This window comes from Sciurus carolinensis, chromosome 3 (genome assembly GCF_902686445.1).
Source record: "Sciurus carolinensis chromosome 3, mSciCar1.2, whole genome shotgun sequence".
Taxonomy (NCBI): domain Eukaryota; kingdom Metazoa; phylum Chordata; class Mammalia; order Rodentia; family Sciuridae; genus Sciurus; species Sciurus carolinensis.
The window spans coordinates 120,267,947-120,291,159 of NC_062215.1; the positions used below are offsets into that span (position 1 = coordinate 120,267,947).

Consider the following 23,213-nt stretch of genomic DNA (forward strand, 5'->3'; position numbering starts at 1 on the left):
GTTTTTGTTACTATTGCTTTGTAGTATAATTGAAGTTCTGGTATTGTGATACCCCCTGTTTCATTTTCATGCTATAGAAATATTTAAACCAGAAATTTATTACTCATTGTGGTTCTGTCCTAACTTTGCAATGGCTCACAATTGCTTAACTTTTAGGAATAATGAGCCATAAGTGTTCTTGGATGACTGAAAGAAGAATCTGGCATACTGAAGTTTGTGAAGAGATGGTGGGTATTATCCACCTCTAGGAGGCAAGGGTAGAAACCATCTAAAATATTCTGGTGGATCAGAGTGTCTTCAATGAACTTTTTATTTTTTAGTGTCTTGTGTAGGGCACATTAAAAGTCTTATAGCAGGTGCTGAATGTTTTTATTTGTTTTTGGTGGTGCTAGAGATTGAACCCAGGGCTTCAGGCATGTTAGGCATGTGCCCTACCACTAAGCTACATCCCCAACCCTGAAGAAATATGTTTTTTTAAATTAATAAATGGGAAAAGAAATGGATACTTGGTGCCTGGCTTCAAAGAGCTTGTAACTTCTAAAGGGAATCAATGTACCTTTTAGAGGTTAATACCAATATAAGGTAGCTTATTTGCATTGACTTGAAAGAATTCACACTTGAGTGCAGAGAACTGCAGCTGGAGAATTAGCAGACAGTTGTGGTGTTTGTAGAATGCCTTCTTCAGATAAATAAACTTTGCTGGCCTTTATTCTCAATAGGTTCTAGTCTTTTAAAGAATATTCATCCACTTATCAGCGAGATCATTCTTCCTTTGGTTTTTTGAGATTGGCTTATCTCTTAGCATGATATTCTCCAATTTCATCCATTTGCCTGCAAATGCCATAATTTTATCATTCTTTATGGCTGAGTAATATTCCATTGTATATATATGCCACAGTTTCTTTATCCATTCGTCAACTGAAGGGCATCTAGGTTGGTTCCACAATCTGGCTATGGTGAATTGAGCAGCAATGAACATTGATGTGGCTATATCTCTGTAATATGCTGATTGTAAGTCCTTTGGGTATAGGCCAAGGAGTGGGATGGGAGGGGTGGCGGGAAGGGAAAAATAACAGAATGAACCAACCAACATTACCCTATGTAAATTTATGATTACACAAATGGTATGCCTTTACTCTATGTACAAGCAGAGAAACAACATGTATCCCATTTGTTTACAATAAAAAAAAAGAATGATGCAAAAAATAGAATTAAAAAAAAAAAAAAAAGAATATTCAGAGCCCCACGTGGTGGCAAAAACCTATAATCCCAGCTACTAGGAAGACCGAGGCTGGAGGATTGTTAAATTCATGGCCAGCCTAGGCAACTCAGCAAGACCCTGTCTTAAAATAAAAAGAGTTGGGGATATAGAGTGGTAGAACACTTACCTAGCAGGCACAAGACCCGGGGACAAAAAAATCAGCAACCAATTCATCCTAAGTCTGTAAGATAAGCCTTTAAAAATCAGCACCTGTTATAAGACTTGTGCCTTCCCCTCCTACCCTGCCAGGGGTTTTCTGGACAGCCAGGCACACACATTCCTCATACCTTATAGATATGACAGGACAGAGGATAAGTTTCCTCATATACTTTATATATGTACAGAGTGCGTGTGCGTATCTGTCTACATGGGGGTGGTGGAGAGAGAGAGAGAGAGAGAGAATGTGTTTGGGTTTTTTGTTTGTTTACTAATTCATAAAATGCCAGTTCCCAGAAAGTCTTCTTTCACTGAACTTTGTAAGTATTGTGGTGTTAGTGAGTAAAGTTAAGCTGGGTAATGGTGCAAGACTGTAATCGCAGCAACTTGGAGGCTGGAGCAAGAGGATCACAAATTGAGGCCAGCCTCAGTAACTTAGCAAGACCCTCAGCAACTTAATGAGACCCTGTCTGAAAATACAAAATAAAAAAGGACTGGGAATGTAGCTCTGTGATAAAATGCCCCTGGATTCAATTCTCAGTACAAAAAAAAAAAAAAAAAAAAAAAAGTAATCAAGTTAATGTAACTTTTATTTCTTAAGTATGGGCTCACTTTTTGAGAACTTGGTTTTATAGAATTGGAATATGGTATTTAGAATAACTGATTTTACAAACTTTCTAAAATCTTATCTTATAGACTTAGGATATAATTGATTACTGATTTTTTGTACATGCTAGTTAAGTGTTCTACCACTGAGCTATATCCCCATCCCTTTTTATTCTGAGACAGGGTCTTGCTAAGTTGCTTAGGCTGGCCATGAATTTAATGATCCTCCTGCCTCAGCCTCCCAAGTAAGTGGGAAAACCACTGGCAGTGTAGGTTATTAGATATGAATGATGCTGGTTAATTTTATCTTTTCTATTTTGTTTTTTCTTATTACCCCTATTTCAGGAGTCTTTCAGAATATTTTTCACAACCAGAGATAGAATTTCAGAGCTGAATGGAAGCCTATCATTACTCTATTACTTAACTTTTTTTAAAATTCCAATTTGTATCCACAATTTTTTTTTCTTTTTAGTCCTGGGGATCAAACTCCAGAGCGCTCTACCACTGAGCTACATCTGCAACCCTTTTTATTTTTGTTTTGAGACAGGGTCTCACTAAATTGTCCAGGCTGACCTTGAACTTGAGATCCCCCTGCCTCACTCAGCCTTGCTGGGGTTACGCATGCGCCCTGTGCCAGCTGCATCAACAGTTATTACACTTACTGGTTTGCTTATTGTTCAGCAGTAAGTACTGTTTATGGCCCTGACTAGTCCTCTCATTTTTAACCAAGTAAAGCTACCACATGCCTTGGCCTCAGGTGTCACACAGTTTTTGTATGGCCACAGAATGCCCTTCTGTTAGTCCCTGAAATCCCCTCACAGATTCTACCCTTCTTGACACCACACGCCCCACAACGATCTAGATGAAATTGTGCAGCCCCACAATGTGTGCACCCCAGTCACAAGGCAGAATGCTGTGGTACGTGAGCGGAAAACACCCATCTACCCAAACTCCCTGTGACACGTAAGACACACAAGACCTTAAGTCGATGGCCTGACTGAGACAAGAATCTGTTTCTCAGTTTCAAGTCTAGTGTTCTTTCCATTGCTTCCATGTTAGAGAGGGAGATCCAAGGTAGTGTTTACATCTCCTGAATTGTCAACCTGCCCAATGGGAAGCTAACGGTGTCTTGTTTTCTGAAGTCTCATGTAGTTCTGTGTCTTCATTGGAAACACAAGGAAGCATAGGTGTTTGGGGAGTCATGTGACTCAGTAATATTTATTCTCTCCTGCCTGGACATTTCATTTAGAATTCTAGTCTTAGAATATGAAATACTCCAACTATCTAACCCATGAGATGCGACTAAAGACTTTGGAGTCATTAGCACTGTGTACAACTTAACTAGCACACATGCCCCAGTAGCTTGTAGGCAAACCACTTATCTTTAGTCACACAATGAATGGACATTGTGTCTAAAGGCCCCTGGAAGAGTGAAGCAAAGCTTTTGTTTATGATTCCACAAGTGATTTATGATGCCTAAGCAAAGCCTTCCTTTTCCATGATTTCTTCTCCCCAAAACGGCCCGCTATTTTCATTGATAAGGAATCACTTATGTTTAAATGTGCTCATAGGGTAAAATAATGAATGTTTTAATGTTATTATTCAATCTCTAATTTTAAAATGAGAAGCTTCCTGGGAATTTTCCTTACAAACTCTCTGGAACTCTTTGGAACTTCCAGATTGTCACTCTGCATCTTTCTTGCTCATGTCTTCCAAATAAAATCTATTCCCTCTCCTGTCAAACTCCATTAATCCTTCAAAGTATAGCTCGTTCATTGCCAACTCTTCAGGGTCTTTCCTCATTCTCTCAGGAAAACTTATCTTCTATTCTGTCATGTCATTTTATTCAGAGGTTTATTAGAATACTTTTCTGTTCCAAATTGCAATGAGTTGTTTTAAAGTCTTTTCTCTGTCCATCAATAGCTTCTCTAGGCTGTCTCTCCTTGAGAAAAAAAAAAAATAGAGAAAAAAAAAAACTACCAAAAACATAGGAAAAGCTGGGTGTGGTGGCACACACTTGTAATTCCAGCTACTCAGGAGACTGAGGCAGGAGGATTGCTAGTTTGAAGCCAGTCTGGGCAATTTAGCAAGACCCTATCTCAAAAAATTTTTAAATTCATTTTTATTGTAAACAAATGGGATACATCTTGTTTCTCTGTTTGTACATGAAGTACAGGCATACCATTTGTGTAATCATTCATTTATTTGGGTAATAGTTTTTGATTCATTCTGTTATTCCCCCCCTAATTCTCCCACCACTCTTATCCTTCTATACAGTCCCTCCTTCCTCCATTCTTGCCCCCTCCCACCCCTCATTATGTGTCAGCATCCACTTATTAGCGATATCATCCTCCTTTGGTTTTTTGAGATCAGCTTATCTCACTTAGCATGATATTCTCCAACTTCATCCATTTGCCTGCAAATGCCATAATTTTATTATTCTTTATGGCTGAGTAATATTCCATGGTATATATATATACCACAGTTTCTTTATCCATTCATCTATTTTTTTTATTTTTACTTTTTTTTTATTATTGTAAACAAATGGGATACATGTTGTTTCTCTATTTGTACATGGCATAAAGGCATACCATTTGTGTAATCATAAATTTACATAGGGTAATGTTGTTTGATTCATTCTGTTATATTTTTCCCCTTCCCCCCCACCCCTCCCACCCCTCTTTTCCCTCTATACAGTCCTTCCTTCCTCCATTCTTGCCCCCCTCCCTAACCCTAACTCTAACCCTAACACTAACCCCTCCCACCGCCCATTATGTGTCATCATCCACTTATTAGCGATATCATTCGTCCATTGGTTTTTGGAGATTGGCTTATCTCACTTAGCATGATATTCTCCAGTTTCATCCATTTGCCTGCAAATGCCATAATTTTATTATTCTTTATGGCTGAGTAATATTCCATTGTATATATATACCACATTTTCTTTATCCATTCATCAATTGAAGGACATCTAGGTTGGTTCCACAATCTGGCTATTGTGAATTGAGCAGATATGAACATTTTTGTGGCTGTATCTCTGTAGTGTGCTGATTTTAAGTCCTTTGAGTATAGAGCAAGGAGTAGGATAGCTGGGTCAAATGTTGGTTCCATTCCAAGTTTTCTAAGGAATTTCCACACTGCTTTCCAGAGTGGCTGCACTAATTTGCAGCCCCACCAGCAATGTATGAGTGTATCTTTCTCCCCACATCCTCGCCAACACCTATTGTTGTTTGTATTCTTGATCATTGCCATTCTAATTGGGGTGAGATGGAATCTTAGTGTAGTTTTGATTTGCATTTCTCTTATTACTAAAGATGGTGAACACTTTTTCATATGTTTGTTGATTGCTTGTAGATCTTCTTCTGTGAAGTATCTGTTCATTTCCTTAGCCCATTTGTTGATTGGGTTATTTGTATTCTTGGTGTAGAGTTTTTTGAGTTCTTTATATATTCTGGAAATTAGTGCTCTATCTGAAGTATGATTGGCAAAGATTTTCTCCCACTCTGTAGGCTCTCTCTTCACATTGCTGATAGTTTCCTTTGCTGAGAGAAAGCTATTTAGTTTGAATCTGTCCCAGTTATTGATTCTTGCTTTTATTTCTTGTGCTATGGGAGTCCTGTTAAGGAAGTCTGATCCTAAGCCAACAAGTTGAAGATTTGGACCTACTTTTTGTTCTATAAGATGCAGGGTCTCTGGTCTGATTTCAAGGTCCTTGATCCATTGTGAGTTGGTTTTTGTGCAGGGTGAGAGATAGGAGTTTAGTTTCATTCTGTTGCATATGGATTTCCAGTTTTCCCAGCACCATTTGTTAAAGAAGTTATCTTTTCTCCATTGCATATTTTTGGCCCCTTTGTCTAGTATGAGAAAATTGTATTTATTTGGGTTTGTGTCGTGTCCTCTATTCTGTACCATTGATCTACCTGTCTATTTTGGTGCCAATACCATGCCGTTTTTGTTACTATTGCTTTGTAGTATAATTGAAGGTCTGGTATTGCGATACCCCCTGCTTCACTCTTCCTGCTAAGGATTGCTTTAGCTATTCTGGGTTTCTTATTCTTCCAGATGAATTTCATGATTGCTTGCTCTATTTCTGTAAGATATGTCATTGGGATTTTAATTGGAATTGCATTGAATCCGTATAGCACTTTTGGTAGTATGGCCATTTTGACAATATTAATTCTTCCTATCCAAGAACATGGGAGATCTTTCCATCTTCTAAGATTTTCTTTAATTTCTTTCTTTAGTGTTCTGTAGTTCTCATTGTAGAGGTCTTTCACCTCTTTTGTGAGATTGATTCCCAAGTATTTTATTTTTTTTGAAGCTATTGTGAATGGGGTAGTTTTCTGAACTTCTCTTTCTGAAGATTCATCACTTACGTATAAAAATGCATTGGATTTATGAGCATTAATCTTATATCCTGCTACTTTACTGAATTCACTTATTAGTTCTAAAAATTTTCTGGTGGAATTTCCTGGTTCCTCTAAATATATAATCATGTCATCAACAAATAGGGATAGTTTGAGTTCTTCTTTTCCTATTCGTATCCCTTTAATTTCCTTGGTCTGTCTAATTGCTCTGGCTAGAGTTTCGAGGACAATGTTGAATAGAAGTGGTGAAAGAGGGCATCCCTGCCTTGTTCCAGTTTTTAGGGGGAATGCTTTCAGTTTTTCACCATTTAGAATGATATTGGCCATGGGCTTAGCATAGATGGCCTTTATAATGTTAAGGAATTGTTCCCACTATCCCTATTTTTTCCAGTGTTTTGAGCATGAAGGAATGCTGTATTTTATCAAAAGCTTTTTCTGCATCTATCGAAATAATCATGTGATTCTTAACTTTAAGTCTATTGATATGGTGAATTACATTTATTGATTTCCGAATGTTGAACCAAACTTGCATCCATGGGATAAAATCCTCTTAATCGTGGTGCACTATCTTTTTAATATATTTTTGTATGCGATTTGCTAAGATCTTGTTGAGAATTTTTGCATCAATGTTTATTAAGAATATTGTTCTGAAATTTTCTTTCCTCGATGTGTCTCTGTCTGGTTTAGGTATCAGGGTGATGTTGGCTTCATAGAATGAGTTTGGGAGGGTTCCTTCCTCTTCTACTGCATGAAATACTTTAAGAAGTATTGGAATGAGCTCTTCTTTAAAGGTTTTGTAGAACTAGACTGAGAACCCATCTGGTCCCAGACTTTTCTTTGTAGGTAGGCTTTTGATGACTTCTTCTATTCATTACTTGGAATTGATCTATTTAAATTGTGTTTGTCCTCCTGGTTCAGTTTAGGTAATTCATATGTCTCTAGAAAGTTGTTGATGTCTTTGAGATTTTCTATTTTGTTGGAGTATAGATTTTCAAAATAGCTTCCAATTATGTTTTCTATTTCAATCATGTCTGTCGTGATATTTCCTTATTCATTCCGAATTTTAGTAATTTGGGTTTTCTCTTTCCTTCTCTTTGTTAGTGTGGCTAAGGGTTTATCAATTTTGTTTATTTTTTCAAAGAATCAACTATTTATTTTGTCAATTTTTTCTATTGTTTCTTTTGTTTCAATTTCATTGATTTCAGCTCTGATTTCAACTATTTCCTGTCTTCTACTACTTTTGGTGTTGCTCTGTTCTTCTTTTTCTAGGACTTTCAGCCATAGTTAGTGTTAGGTCGTTTATTTGTTGATTTTTTCTTCTTTATTGAATGCGCTCCATGAAATAAATTTTCCTCTAAGAACTGCTTTCATAGTGTCCCAGAGATTTTGAGATGTTGTTTCTTTGTTCTCATTTACCTCTAAGAATTTTTAAATTTCCTTCCTGATGTCTTCTGTTATCCATTCATCATACAATAGCATTTTATTTAATCTCCAGGTGTTGGCGTACTTTCTGTTTTTTACTCTGTCATTTATTTCTAATTTCAACCCATTATGATCTGATAGAATACAAGGTATTATCTGTATGTTCTTATATTTGCTAATAGTAGCTTTGTGGCATAATATATGGTCTATTTTAGAGAAGGATTCATGTGCTGCTGAAAAGAAAGTGTATTCGCTCTTTGTTGGATGGTGTATTCTATAAATGTCCATTAAGTCTAAATTATTGATTGTGTTTTTGAGATCTATGGTTTCTTTGTTCAATTTTTGTTTGGAGGATCTGTCCAGTGTTGAGAGAGGTATGTTAAAATGGCCTAGTATTATTGTGTTGTGGTCTATTTGATTTCTGGAATTGAGAAAGATTTGTTTGACGTACATGGATCAGCCACTGTTTGGGGCATAGATATTTATAATTGTTATGTCTTGCTGATTTATGCTTCCCTTAAGCAGTATGAAATGTCCTTCTTTATCCCTTCTGTCTAACTTTGGCTTGAAGTCCACATTATCTGATATGAGGATGGATACTCCGGCTTTTTTGCTGTGTCCATGTGCATGGTATGTTTTTCCCCATCCTTTCACCTTTAGTCTGTGGGTATCTCTTTCTATGAGATGAGTCTCTTGCAGGCAGCCAATTGTTGGATCTTTCTTTTTAATCCAATCTGCCAGTCTATGTCTTTGATTGATGAGTTCAGGTCATTAACATTCAGGGTTATTATTGAGATATGATTTGTATTCCCGATCATTTGGCTCATTTTTTTCTTTTTTTGGCACGACTTGATTTCTCCTTTATTTGGTTATTCCTTTAGGGTAGTTCCTCCCTTTGCTGATTTACATCAGTGTTTTTCATCTCTTCTTCATGGAATATTTTGCTGAGAATGTTCTGTAATACCGGCTTTCTTTTTGTAAATTCTTTTAGCTTTTGTTTATCATGGAAGGATTTTATTTCGTTGTCAAATCTGAAGGTAAGTTTTGCTGGGTATAAGATTCTTGGTTGGCATCCGTTTTCTTTCAGAGCTTGAAAAATGTTATTCCATGCCCTTCTAGCTTTTAGGGTCTGGATTGAAAAATCTGCTGATATCCATATTGGTTTCCCCCTGAATGTAATTTGATTCTTTTCTCTCACAGCCTTTGAAATTCTGTCTTTATTTTGTATGTTAGGTATTTTCATTATAATGTGCCTTGGTGTGGGTCTGTTGTAATTTTGTGTATTTGGAGTCCTAAAAGTCTCTTGAACGTGATTTTCCATTTCATTCTTCAGATTTGGGAAATTTTCTGATATTATTTCATTGAATAGATTGTTCATTTCTTTGGTTTGTTTCTCTAAGCCTTCCTCAATCCCAATAATTCTCAAATTTGGCCTTTTCATGATATCCCATAGTTCTTGTAGATTCTGTTCATGATTTCTCACCGTCTTCTCTGTTTGGTCAACTTTGTTTTCAAGATTAACTATTTTGTCTTTGATATCTGAGATTCTGTCTTCCAGGTGTTCTATCCTATTGGTTATGCTTTCTATGGAGTTTTTAATTTGGTTTATTGTTTCCTTCATTTCAAGGATTTGTTTGTTTTCTTTTTCAATATCTCTAACTCTTTATTGAAATGATCTTTTGCTTCCTGTATTTGCTCTTTTAACTGTTGATTGGTGCGATCATTCAATGCCTGCAATTGCTCTTTCATCTCATCATTCAATGCCTGCATTTGCTCTTTCATCTCCTCGTTTGCTTCCCTGATCGTTTTGATTATGTGTATTCTGAACTCCCTTTCTGACATTTCTTCTGCCATGCTGTCATTGGATTTTATTGCTATAGCATCTAGGTTTGTTGGGACATTTTCTTCCCTTGTTTTCTCATAGTGTTCAGGTATCTACCCCTCTAGTAGTGAAACTCTGGGATATTGCAGATTTCCTCTATTGACTAATATTGTCTCTGTAGATTTCCAATAACTCACCTCTTAGCCTTCAGTAGCCTGAAGTCTTGGAGGAACTTGATAATGCGGTGCTCCACTAGGAAGCTGGCTTTCTAGGGGTGGTGGCCTTCAGGTGGGGTATATTCCCCAGTGGTTCTGAGTTGGTCCCGAGTCTCTCAATACCTCCTCTTCTTGGCTCCTGGGTCTTGTCAAAGGTCCTCTAGCCTCCTGTAGGTGTCTCAGGAAGGGAGCTGCCCTTCCGATGACGATGGCCACGCCCTCAGGAGTAATTCCAAATGCCTGCACCAGCCTATAACGAAGCCTCTGGCTAGCTCCGTGATGGCTACAAACCTCGGTGTGGTGGTCGGGCAGCGTTGTTCAGTGGTGGCGTCTGTCTTTGGCCTGGTGGTTGGGCAGGTTGGCTACCTGCTGCCCGCTCCACAAGGCAGGCGGGTTGAGTGCCGGCCTGCTACCTCCGCGATGCAAGCAGCCTGACTCGCCTGCCAGCTTGCTCCGTGACTGCAACCAACCAGTAATGGCATCGAGCTAGGTGCAGGGGTCAGGAGGGGTCACTCAGTTATGATGTCTGTCCTTGGCCTGCTGGCTGGGCGGGATAGCTGCCTGCCTTCTACCTCGATGGTCCCTATCTCAAAATTTAAAAAAAAAAATTTTTTTTTTTTTTTAAAGGACTGGGGATTTAAGTCAGTGGTAGAGTGCTCCTAGGTTCAATTCCAGGGAAGAAAGAGGACTCACAGGAGATCCTAATATATTTTCTCCAAATGTGAATAACTTGAGCATCACTGAATGAAAGTTCTCCTATTTTCAAACTATCCCTCTTACCTGGACACTAAATGGTCTAGGATTATTCATTAAAAAATGGTTTCAAGAAAGCTTTCCAATCTATGCAAACATCTCACTGAAGTAAACTAATACACTTATCTAGTAACCTACATTATCAAAGGAGCCTAGTGACCTCAACTTTGGAACAAAGACAAAGGAGATTTGATGGGAATCTCAAGAAGGTGTATCCTGACTGGAAAATTTCAAGGGTGCCCAAAGAAGTGAGGGGGGTTGGTGGTAGCGATAGGAAAGAAACAGCATTAAAGCCACAGTGCACCTTCAGAAGTGGAAAAAGTGAAGTGAAAAGAAGCTTGGGAACTTGAATACACTGTTTGCCTAACTCATGATTTTGCCCAGAACTGGCCTTGGTTGGACTGAAAACAACTGTGTTTCATAGGATGTTGCTCTGACATTGGAATATGGCATTCTCAGACCTCAGTGACTGTGGGTGCTGACAGATATGGATATGTGGATTTCTTTTGTTTTTGTTTGAGTGAGTCAGTCTTCTGGGGTAGATCTTAGGCACATGTCAGTCGTCTAGGCTCTAATACATTTGTGAACATACATTATGTCCTGTGGCAGTCATGTTTTCCCAAGAAGTTCCACCAAAATCAATCAATCAAGGGCATGATCTAAGCATGGTGGTGCATGCCGTATTCCCAGCGATTTGGGAGGCTGAGGCAGGAGGATCTTAAGTTCAAGGCCAGCCTTAGCAATTTAGTGAAGTCCTAGTAAGACACTAGCTCAAAATAAAAAATAAAAAGAACTGAGAATGTAGCTCAGTGGTAAAGTACCCTGGGTTCAATCTCCAGCTCCCACAAATAGAAAACTAAAACTAAAACTAAAATAAAACAAAACAATAAAATAAAATAAGGGGGTGAACTTCCTTCATCTGGTTCTAAGAGGAAAATTCTCATCATTAATGAAGACTGAACTGGCAAATTCTGCAGTTGTAGTAAAAAATGCAGAAAACAGAGAACAATTCACTATTTACTGTGTTAGGAAAGAAAACTTGTTTGCCTCCTGGTAACAGTCTGGGACTGGACACAGTTGTTTGCTGGGCTGGCATCCTGTTTATAAGTTTTAAGGCTTAAGGAGGGAGGGAGGAAGGAGTTACTGGTTTTTCTCTAGCTTTGTAATTTGAGATTTCTGGGTCACAAATCTTTTAAGATATCATTTACTTCAATAATAATAATAGTGATAATAATAATCCTTTAAGCAGATCATCTGGAGGTGTTAATTATGCAGAAATTTCTTATAACTGCCAATTAGAAATCACTACCAAAATGGAGAAAGGGTTTCTTTTGGTCTTTGAATTTCCCACATGTATGATAAAAATACAAAGCAAAGCTGTGTATTTAGCAAAGAGTGAACTTATTATCTTCGCATTTCTTCCTTCCATAGAACAGATGGGAGAAAATGTTGTTTTCCCCCCCATGTGTTGAAGACAGAACCCAGGACCCCTGGAACAGACCAGGCAAAACTTCTACCACCAAGCTACAGCACCAGCCCTCCTATGAATTCTTAATTCCTTCCTTCACAAAACCACAGCCCCTTTTTCTCTATATAAATCATCTATGTTCTTGTCATGAGAGATTAGGCTGTGTCCATGTGGGTTGGGAACTCTTCCACCCTGCTCTACCCATTTATTGACGTTAACCCTTAAAGCCATAGAGAAGTGTCAGGAGAGAAAGTAAAAACTGCAGAACAAAATCTAATATTATACATTTTCTTCTAGTTGGTCTCCTGCAGTTCTGTCATATTTTATGGCTATCTTAAGTTTCCTTAATGTATTAAATCTGAGCAAGTCCTTATTACAGATTTAGGATAGATGGTTATATAAAGATGAACTAAAATTTTTTAATATACAAAATTCTATAGTGTTTTTGTTTTGGGGTGGGTTGTATCGGAAATTGAACCCAGGGGCACTTAATCCCTGAGTCACATCTCCAGTCCTTTAAATATTTTATTTAAACACAGGGCCTTGCTGAGTTGCTGAGGCTGGCTTTGAACTCGTGATCCTCCTGCCTCAGCCTCTCAAGCTGCTGGGAACTTTCTGGCTCTATAGTGTGTTTTAAAAGAACTACTGAATTAACTCCTTGCATTTTGCTAGCCACAGTGCTATGAATTAAAATTAGAATATTTCAATAGCTGCAAGTATCACAATGGCATAGGTCTGTCTCAAGCCAGCTCCACACAGTTCACTAACCCAATCCCTCTATGAGACAAAGCACAGTTTTTTTGTTGTTTTTTTTTTGTTTGTTGTGTGTTTGTTTGTTTGCTTATAGCAGCAAGAGAGACCACCTCTCAAAGTTTCGCCAGTGCCTTGAAGAAAGGAAGCCAAGGACAGAGTTTGTTGAGAAATAAAGCTACATCACCAACTCTTTCATATATACTTGATTCCTTCCCTTCACAAGACCACAACCCCTTTTGATTTAGGCAGGACTTTCAAAGTGAGGACCGTTGATTAGGATTGGGTAAGGATCACACTAGAGCAGTCCGGGATTGCTGGAATCAGCAAGGGGAGAATTTTGAAAAGAAGGATTCATAGAACCACAGTGCATCAACTAACAGTTGACACTTTCTATGGAAGATAGATGAGTCTTTCAGGAAGGGAATAAACACAATTTGCCTGGGTAGGGCACTTCCCTGCCCTCCCACCCTCCCCACCTCCCAAAAAAAGAAGGTCATGCTAAGGGAGGCAGGAACGGCACATAGTTATTATAATGTGGACAGCAGGATATGGTGTCCATTCTTGGTATCCAAGCTAGCTGTGGGGTAACAGTTTTAACCTCTGGTCTACTTATATCACTTAATATTATAACATGACCTGAAGATTTGATTTTTTGTTTATAGTTCCTTGTATGTATAGCAATTTGAAACAGCTTTTAACAGTTCCAGCATTACTTAGAAAAATTTCCCAAATGAGGGTCTACCTAGTCACCAGTGCTGTGCACCGAGTCAGCCCATAGGGGGCAGCAGAAGGAGATGAAAGTCAATGCTGGATTATTTAAAAAAAAAACGACAGCCCAACATTTGGGGCAATTTTTAAAAGATGAAATGATGGTGCCAAGGATTTTCCCAGAGATGAAAATTCTAGGAAGAAGATGGAAAAGAGCCACCTTTTAGAAGTACCAACTCTGTCTTCAGACCCCCTATCTCTTTCCTTTTAAGATGGAAAGAGGGAAATCATGTGGGATCCTGGTAAACACCATTTCAGATTCTCTCTTAACCCAGTTCCTGCATAGGATAGAAATTCCATCAGAGGCCTCTGACTTCCGTGTTCTCTTCCCGCACTAGGTAGTCACAGTTTCTGAGAATCGCGGGAGGGGTTCTGGGCAGGGAGGCGTGCTTAGCTAGGAAGAGGCTGTCTCGGGGTGAAGCACTGAGGATGCTTAACATTTGAAAGGAGTGTGAACACTGTATTTACATTTAAATTAAAATGGAAACTTCTTATAGGTTATGTTTCTGGAAGGTGTGTGTGGCGCATCTGCTGAGGCCTATTGTTTATTCATGCTGTAAATCCTTTGAAATGTGTTAAAATGCTTCCCACTCATTATAGAGCTCCTGCCACCCCTGGATTACGACTTTGATGTCACCAATCCCGCTTCAAAGGGTTCTTTCTGGGCTATTAATCACAGTTTAGCCTCTGAAGATATCGCCAGAGAAAACATTTGGACATCTTTGTGCTAGACTCGCTAAAACTTTGAAATCTTGAGCATCTTGCATATGCACAAATTGCAGCATTTCCTTTCATTGACAACTTTTTATTTTGCTACAGAATCAGATGACACTGTGGGTAAAAATGCAAACAAATCTCTTCACACACTTGGTTTGATAAAGGTGGGTGGTAGTCAGGAGGGAAGAGAGTCTGAGAGGACACTCTGAGCCTTCAAAGGTAAAGGCAGCAGCACCCTCCATTTATTTTCTTTCTGTCTGTCTCTTTTTTTCTTTTTCATTATTTACTTATTTTTTTGACTACTTGGTGCTCACAAAGAGAACTGGTGAGATTCCCTGAACTTCTCTTGCTTTCTATTCTTGCTTTGAGATCTATGCGAATTGTTCACAACAAATAGTAATGATACAGATTGAATATCTCTTATCCAAAGTGCTTGGGACTAGACATGTTTAAGATTTGGGATTTTTTTTTTTTTAAACTTGGGAATATTTGCATATGCATAATGAGATATCTTGGGGATGGAACCCAAGTCTAAACACAAAATTCATTTATATTTCACAAAAACCTTATACAAATGGCATAAGGCAATTTTATATTAAGTATATATATTTATATGTAGCATACATTTATTAATAATAAGTTATATACCTATATATTTATATTAATATGAATGATAGAAATATATTGGTATATATCTTATTCATGTTAATATATAAATGATATAAATATAACAGTATATGTTTATGATAAATATTTTATTTACACGTGTGTGTGTGTGTGTGTGTGTGTGTGTGAGCATGTGCTGCAAGGGACTGAGCCCAGAGTCTTATACATGCTAGGTCGACACTCTACCTTTGAGCTATAGTCACATCATCTATTTTACACAATAGTTTATTTTGTGCATGGGGCTAAGGCTAGAGGTCAGTGGTAGAGTCCATGCTTAGCATGGGCCAGGCCCTGGTCTCAGCCACTAATACCAATAACAGCAACAACAACAACTTTGTGTATGGAACAAAGTTTAAGGGGGCAGATTTTCAACTTGTAGCATCAGATCAGCCCTCAAAAAATTTCAGATTTAGGAGCATTTGGACTTTGGAATTTCAGATCAGGGATGTTTGAGCTACACTATTGGATCATATTCTTTTTTTACCATATTTCCATTTCATTTCTTTATTAAGTCTTCCAGTATTATATAAAACTCACATTAATTAAATTTGCATGTTTTCCTTTTGTTCTAGGGGCCTCAGCCATGAACCTAGGATGGTTGAGGAGAACAGTCTTTTTCCTCCCCTATAGGACCCTTATTCTTCTGTGTCTCAAACCCTCACCGTGGCCTCTGTCAGCCAGCTTCTTACGGGGAAAACTCCTGTGGGCATCTTTTTTCTCTATATTCATATTCATCTCTTTCAATGATTAGCCAGGCTTTACGTTTTTTGTTTGTTTGTTTGTTTGTTTGTTCTTTGGGTAGTAAAAACCACAGCATGAAATCTCCCCTCCTAGTGCATTATGAAGTGTGCAGTATCCTTAACCACGTGTGTGTTGTTGTAAGCAGATCTCTAAAACTCGTTCATCTTACATGACCGGTAAGGCTGTACTCTGTATCCATTTCTCAGCAACTCCATTTCCTCTTGCCCCAGCCCCTGGCAGCCAGCATTCTGGTCTGTTTCTGTGAGTTTGATGACCTCAGATACCCCATCTAAGTGGAGTCATGAAGTATTTGTTCTTCTGTGATGGGTTTATTTCACTTAGCCTACAGTCTTCAGATTTATCCACATTGTAACAGATGACAGAATTTCCTTCTTTTTTATGGCTGAATAATATTCCATTGTATGTATATGCAAATTTGCTACATTCATTAGTTTTGACAGTATCTTTTTAATGTGAATTCTTCAGAGTTTCCATAAGATTATGTCATAATCTTGAATAATTTTACTTCTTTTCTGATTTGAATGGTTTTATTTCTTTTTCTTGCCTAATTCCTCTAGCTAGGACTTCTAGTGCTATGTTAAATAGAAGGGGTGAATGTACGCATCCTTTACCATGTTTCTGATCTTTGAAGAAAAGCTTTCAGTTTTTCACCACTGAACATGATATTAGGTGTATGCTTTTCATCCTTTGTTATGTTGAAGTAATTTCCTTCTAAGTATATAAATTAGATGCTTTTTGGGTTTTGTTTTTGATTTTGTTTTTTTTCCTTGTGAAATTAAGGTAAATTCAATTTGTTTTATAAATTATTTAAAATCACTTACACTTTAAAAGTAATTATTATAATTTATATAATTGAAGTTTCGAAGTTCAAATATTTTCAAATTCAGAATAGATCATTTGAAAAATTGAAAAAGAAAATACAAGGACACAAAGGGAGAAATCACTCATGATCCAGTTTCTTAACTTTTCCTTCAATTTAAGTTCTTTCTCATTTTTGCTCAGGTAATTTGGCCCAGACAAGAGCCAAGATAATTGCATCCTCAAGATCTTTGCCTCCACATTTCAATTCTGGGAGAGCTAAGGTGAGTGGAAGAATTGCACCAAAAATTATGCATGGGTGTGGGCGAGAGGGGTCGCTCCTAGCCTGCAGGTACTGCTGCAGTGGGCGGCATTAGTTCCCGTCACCCAGCCCACTGTCCGGTAGTCTGGTAAGTCTGGTAGAGATCGAAGCAACAGTGGAAGAGAGCTTGCCTAGCATCTGGGAGGCACTGGGTTCAAGTCTCGGCACCGCATTAATGAATAAAAATAAAGGTCTATCAACATCTAAAAAATTTAAAAAAAAGAAATTGAAGCTATATGGGAAATGAGGGATTAGGAAATTTGAAAGAACATCATAGAATCTCTACTATTCTGACTCTCAGAAAGACCACTTAAGATACAAGATAATGACAATTGAAAATAAACTCCATCTTGAAAGAGGTAAAATACATGTCTTTGAGGCTATCACTAGCCTGCAGAGGAGGATAAGAGGACCAAATGGAATCAACAGGAAAGAAAGAAATCAAATTCCTTTCTATTGCTCTGCTCTGCTCTCGGAAACACGAGTTGTATAGTTGTATACTTTGGGTATGTGTGTAGTGGGGAGTGTAAGAGTTCATAAATATCTATATTTATGATATATATATACATTATAGTAATCCCCCTATACTATATACTATAGTATATAGTAATTACTATATACATTATAGTAATCCCCTTGTCTGTGGTTTAACATTCCATGATTTTGGTTACTTATAGTCAGCCATGGTCAAAAAACATGAAATGGAATGTCCCAGAAATAAACAATTCATAAGTGTTAAATTGTGTACCATTCTAAGCAGTATGCCATCTCACTTGGTCCTGCCCAGGATGTGAATCATCCCTTGGTTCAATGTTTCCATGCAGTATACACTATCCACCCATTAGGCACATGGTAGTTATCTCAGTTATCGGATCAACTGTCATGGTATCACAGTACTTGAACCAGGGTTTCTGTTCAAGTAACATTTATTTTAACCTAATAATTGTCCCAAAGCATAAGAGTAGTGATGTTTGTAATTTGAGTATGCCCAGGAGAAGCTGTAAAATGTTTCCTTTAAGTGAAAGATAAGAGAAAACCTTTTTTTACAGTATATTGTCATAACTGCTCAATTTTATTATTTGTTATGGGTTTGTTATGGTTTGGATGTGAGGTGTCCCCCAAGAGCTCACGTGTGAGACAATGCAATAAGGTTCAGAGAAGAAATTGGGTTATGAGAGTCTTAACCCAACCAGTGAATCAATCATCTGATGGGATTAAGTGAGTGGTAATTAAAGGCAGGTGGGGTGTGGCTCGAGGAGGTGGGGCATTGGGGTCGTGACTTTGGGATATATGTTGTATTTGGCAAGTGGAGCTCTCTCTCTCTCTCTCTCTCTCTCTCTCTCTCGCTCTCGCTCTTGCTCTCGCTCTCTGCTTTCTGATCATCTTGTGAGCTGCTTCCCTCTGCCTCCCTCTTCCACCATAGTGTTCAGTCTCACCTTGAGCCTTGAGGAATAGAGCCTGCTGTCTGTGGACTGAGAGTTCTGAAATTGTGAGCCCCCAAATAAACTTTTCCTCCACTACAGTTGTGCTGGTTAGGTCTTTTAGTCACAGTGGCAAAAAAAAGCTGACCAAAACAGGTTTTAATCTCTAATAGTGCCTAATTTATAAATTAAAATTTATCATGGTTATGTATGTATAGTAAAAAGTATAATATATAGGTTTTGGTAGTGTCTGTCGTTTCAGGCATCAACTGGGGGTCTTTGGATATATCCCCCAGGGATCAGAGAAGACTATGTACTAATACCAAAAACAGTTATCTTAAAGGTGATCAAGAAATAAACAGGTTACAACTCTGAATTCTCTTTTTTTTGTTTACATAAAATATTAATTTTAATAAAGAATAAGAAATTCAACCACACATAATACTGTTGAATATTATCCCCAAATTAATACAGATATATTTACATATGTATATATTTTTCCTTACTTTTCATGAGAATAAAAGACTTACTTGCACAGAGTAGGAAATCAAGAGATTTTTGTTAATAATAACTTTTGTACCCACATTACTATTATGATCCATTTTCGTGTCCTACTTTTCAACCTTGCTACTTCATGGGAAAATATTAAAATTATTTAGCAGGGGTTATGTGGGCCCCTAGAAGGGACTTAGATAAATTGATTCACATCTTGTGTGGGACCAAGAGGGATTGCAATCTATTTACAATGGTGCACAATTGAAAACTTGTGAATTGTTTATTTCTGGCACTTTCTATTTTGTATTTTTGAACCATGGAGGGGTTCTGAGTGTCTCTTGATCTTACACTTAAACGTTTGTTTATCTTAAATGCAGCCAATTCTTAGTATTTGTGTGAGTCCTGGGCTATAAATCACTGCACTCACCGGATCAGCAAACACTGGGCCATTGCTCCTTGAGGAAATACAGGGTTAGGTTCCTGAGAGACACTGGTCAGGGTCAACGGATCAATGCATAACCTCATTTTATGTTTCTGTTTAGAGCTACCTGATTTAGTGTATATTTCTTGTCAATGATTAATTCAGCCTTTCTTTATGTAAAACAGTGCTCCTCTTGTTGTATCTGTGTCACGGAACTCAGCCAACAGCACAAAAACTCATGCCTGAGTACAGCTTGTGGAATACGTGCCTTCTCCACAAGCACCGCACAACCTGATTGTGCTTAGGAACAGTGAAGGAGTGCTTCAGCACCATACCTGGGGGCGTTCCAAACAGCACGACCAAACACAAATACATGCAAAAGTGAGGCAGTTAAATAGACCTCAAAAATAGACACTCATGTTTAGGAGCAGAGTTGAAACAAAAGAGGCTGAGCATCGCCCTGTTTGACTTTAGTTGGAAACTTGTGTGTCAGGAGACTCAAAGTTTTCACCGCTTTGTGAGCGTTGACTTTGGGGTGAATGTTAGTTAACAAGGGGGCAAATTTGCCATTATAGAATGTACAAGGGATGAAGATGGATTGAGATGTGGTGGGGTTTTTTGTTTTGTTTTGTTTTGTTTTGTTTTGGAGTTATTGGCTTCCACCAGTTTCTAAAAGAGATCATGATGCAAAAAGATTAAAGACTCCTGTACAGTATTCCTCGCCAGCCCAGATTCCTCTCCTTTCCCATATTTGATTTTTGACTGTGGGAGCCTGCCAGGACACTTCCCCTGCCCTCCAAACCCAGTATCCTCTCTCCACTGCTTTTCAGGCCCTGCCCCATGAGAAGGGTGCCTTCTAGCATGGGGTGTATATTTACATCATTAAAATAATAATAACATGTATGGGTAAACTGGAAACAACCATAGATTCATTTTCACTTGGAAAGGAGGTGAACCGGAAGTTCAAATTAAGGCATCCAAAAACATGAAGGGGGCTGGGGATTTAGCTCAGTTGGTAGAGTGCCTGCCTCGCAAGCACAAGGCCCTGGGTTCAATTCCCAGCACTGCAAAAAATAAAAACAAAACAAAACAAAAAACCAAAAACAAACATAAAGGGCAACAATAATTTTAAAAACAAACTTTGATTGTCTATCTCAACTTTATCCAAGATAAAAGAGCAAAGCAGCCCTAGATGAAGCTGTGCTCTATATGGGAGAAAAAGTAAAATCTTTTCCTCATTTGTTATAAGGTTCATGGCTGAGACCCTCATGTCAAAGACAGATGGATGAGAAAAAAGCACACACATTTATTTAATGTAAGTTTTGCATGACATGGAGCCTTCAGAAACAAAGACCCGAAGAAACAATCTGTGTAGTTTTACAGTCATGCAGGAATATCACTGGGGACCAAGAGGCTTTACCTGTGGTAATACACTGGGGGCGATTTGTTTAGATCCTTTTCAGTGTCCTTGCGTGACCTTGTTTCCTTCTGGTATTAGGTAAGACTCCTGTCACATGAAGGCCTTAGAGGAGAAGGTGGGAGAGTGACAATCCTAGGTTTTATGACCTGTTTTAGAAAAGAAAGGCAAAAAGTAGGGGGTGGCCTTCCTGCTTCCGTTCTCCCAAAGGCCACGATGCCATCTCTTGGGCGGCTTGTCCTGAGCCCTGCCGGCTCCAATCCAGGAAGCATGGCTGCTCAGGCCTGTGTGCGATGCCAGGCTTGCTTTCCCATTCAGTGCCACTGGGCCTTCGAGAGGGGTCATGCCGTGGGCGTTTTACTTCTTAAGGGATAAATCTATCACTTGGTAGCAGTAAAAATTCTTGACAAAAGACCTTGTCAGGAAGATAATAAGTATAAGCACTTCTGAGGTTTCAGGATGCAAATAGTGAGCACTTACTGAGACCAGGAGACATTTTTTTGGTTCTTCATTTGTTGCTGAGATCTGGATGGTTTATGGGACTTTTTGGAGTCTATGTCTTCATCCTAGAGTAAATTCAGTTGACAGATGAGGCAAATCTTTTTAATAATACTGTGCCTCAGACTTTGATTTTTTAAGTTATATCAAACCACATAACATGTTAAGAAGTCACATTTAGGAATCAGAACTATATCCAGATCTAGGCTTCAAGACTCTGGAAAACGTACTTAAAATTTCAGAAATCTCTGAGCCTTCATTTTCTCGTATGTAGAACGGGACTAATAGTAGAACTTACTTCACATTGTCATTTTGAGAGTTCAATGTCAGTACAGGACAATGATTTCACACAGGATATACTCAATACATGCTTTATTTCTCAAGTTTTGGTAGCCATCCATAGAAGCCTGCTCAGCTGTCGTGGTTGGGAACCTGCAATACAATGTGCAAAGCTTCCCTGTGGAACCTGAAGGCCAATGAGCACCACTCACAAGGGCCAGGCAGGACATTTGCCATCTGGGCAGAAAGCAAGCTTGCTCAGCTCCAAATGGTTTACACTGTTATGTGAATTGGTTTTGTAGGAGGAAAGTGTCCTGAGTTAGGCAGACAGTGGTTTTATCTAGAATATCCCTTCCACAATTGCTTTAAGATTGGTTCCCTCTTTAGATCCACTCTGTATTCAGGAGAACCTTATGATTTTGTAAATATTTAAGACCTTTCATCAACCCAAGACTTTTCTAAATTCTTAAATTAGAAAATATCTCAACAATGTATTATTTCTTCTGTAAAGTACGGTGCTGAGTATGTAGGTGATGAATTACAAACGTTAGCATTTCCAGGTTGTAGGTAACCAAGAACAGGTTTTCTTTTCCTTTCCAAGAGTTTCCCTGTATGCGAATGCAAGGACAGTCCTTTTGAAACTGAGTGCTGGGTGGTGAGGCCCAGCTCCCACTTGCGGGGGTGTGTAAGGGGGTGCCTCCCTCCTGTCCACACTAGTTTTACAACCTTAGAAGTGCAAATTGGTCCTTTTTTTCTTCTTCTTCTTCTTTCCATTTTGCTACAGGGTACAAATCTGTACTGAGCTTGAAAATAATACACTATTCCTTTTAAACTGTGTCTCAGTAGCTGGGTCTGGTGGCATCCATGTATAGTCCCAGTTAATATGGAGGCTAAGGCAGGAGGATAACCTGGGCCCACAAGTTCAAGGCCAGCTGACTGGGCCCAAGCAAACAAGCTAATAAAACTATGTCTGAGCCATCAAGGGTTTCTGATCACTAAACACTTGAATTCTTGAATGCCAAGGGTCTACTGTACCTTCTGAAGGCGGGTAACAGGTCAATCTATCACCACCTACGAGTAGAGAATTATGGATAAGTTTTCTGAGTCCTTTCTCAGGGCACCAAAGCCTTGGGGGCTGGTCCTCCTTTACTAATTTGAATAGAAAGGGAGGGCAATGAGAAGAAAAGCAAAGTTCAAAGCAAGAGGTGCTTCTTCAGGGGGGATCTCTAAATAAAAGGAAGTGGCTGGGGGGAATTCCTAACAGTGTGTGTGTGTGTGTGTAGGTCAAGTGGGAAGCAGGGTTAAGGGGAGAAAACATGGAGAAAGAAAGTTGAAGAAACTCTCCAAGTTTACCATTCAGCAGAAGGCTGACCCCAGCCACCATCCTCCCTTTGGTCCTTATTAGCTTGCCCCAACCCTCACCAGCTCTGAGCTCTGTGCTCCCATGTGCGGAGGGAGGGGGAGGAAACCTGCAGTGTAGACGTGCTGAGGTGGAGAGCGTGGTGGATGGAGCAGGGGCGCTGGATCTTCCCTTTTCTGTATTAGAGCACCCTCCCTTCTAATCACAGATGTTTTCCTTTCCTCCTTTTTCATTAAAAATTTAAGCAGACAAGCAGGTATGTTGCTATTTCAGCTGCATGTGGATGACCTGCCTGCACCCAGAGTGCAGCCCGTTAAAAAGAAAGCTGCACAGCCCAGATGTGTCCTCACTCGGGTTGTATTCCAGCTCACGGTTTGGGTTGCTTTTCCAGTTTTTGAGAAGTTATCCCCCTTCTTAAACAAACCTGTGTTCTTTCTCCAACCCAACAGAAGTGCTTCCTTCCATT

At 38.8% G+C, this 23,213-nt stretch overlaps 1 protein-coding gene across 1 annotated transcript in view; it reads left to right on the forward strand.

Annotated features, from left to right (window-relative positions):
• Myo3b (myosin IIIB) overlaps positions 1 to 23,213 on the forward strand; it is a 237,969-nt gene that overhangs the window by 35,050 nt on the left and 179,706 nt on the right. Inside the window, exon 10 of the mRNA XM_047544143.1 lies at positions 16,739 to 16,818. Coding sequence (XP_047400099.1) covers positions 16,739 to 16,818 — 80 coding nt within the window. The remainder of the gene's footprint in view (positions 1 to 16,738; positions 16,819 to 23,213) is intronic.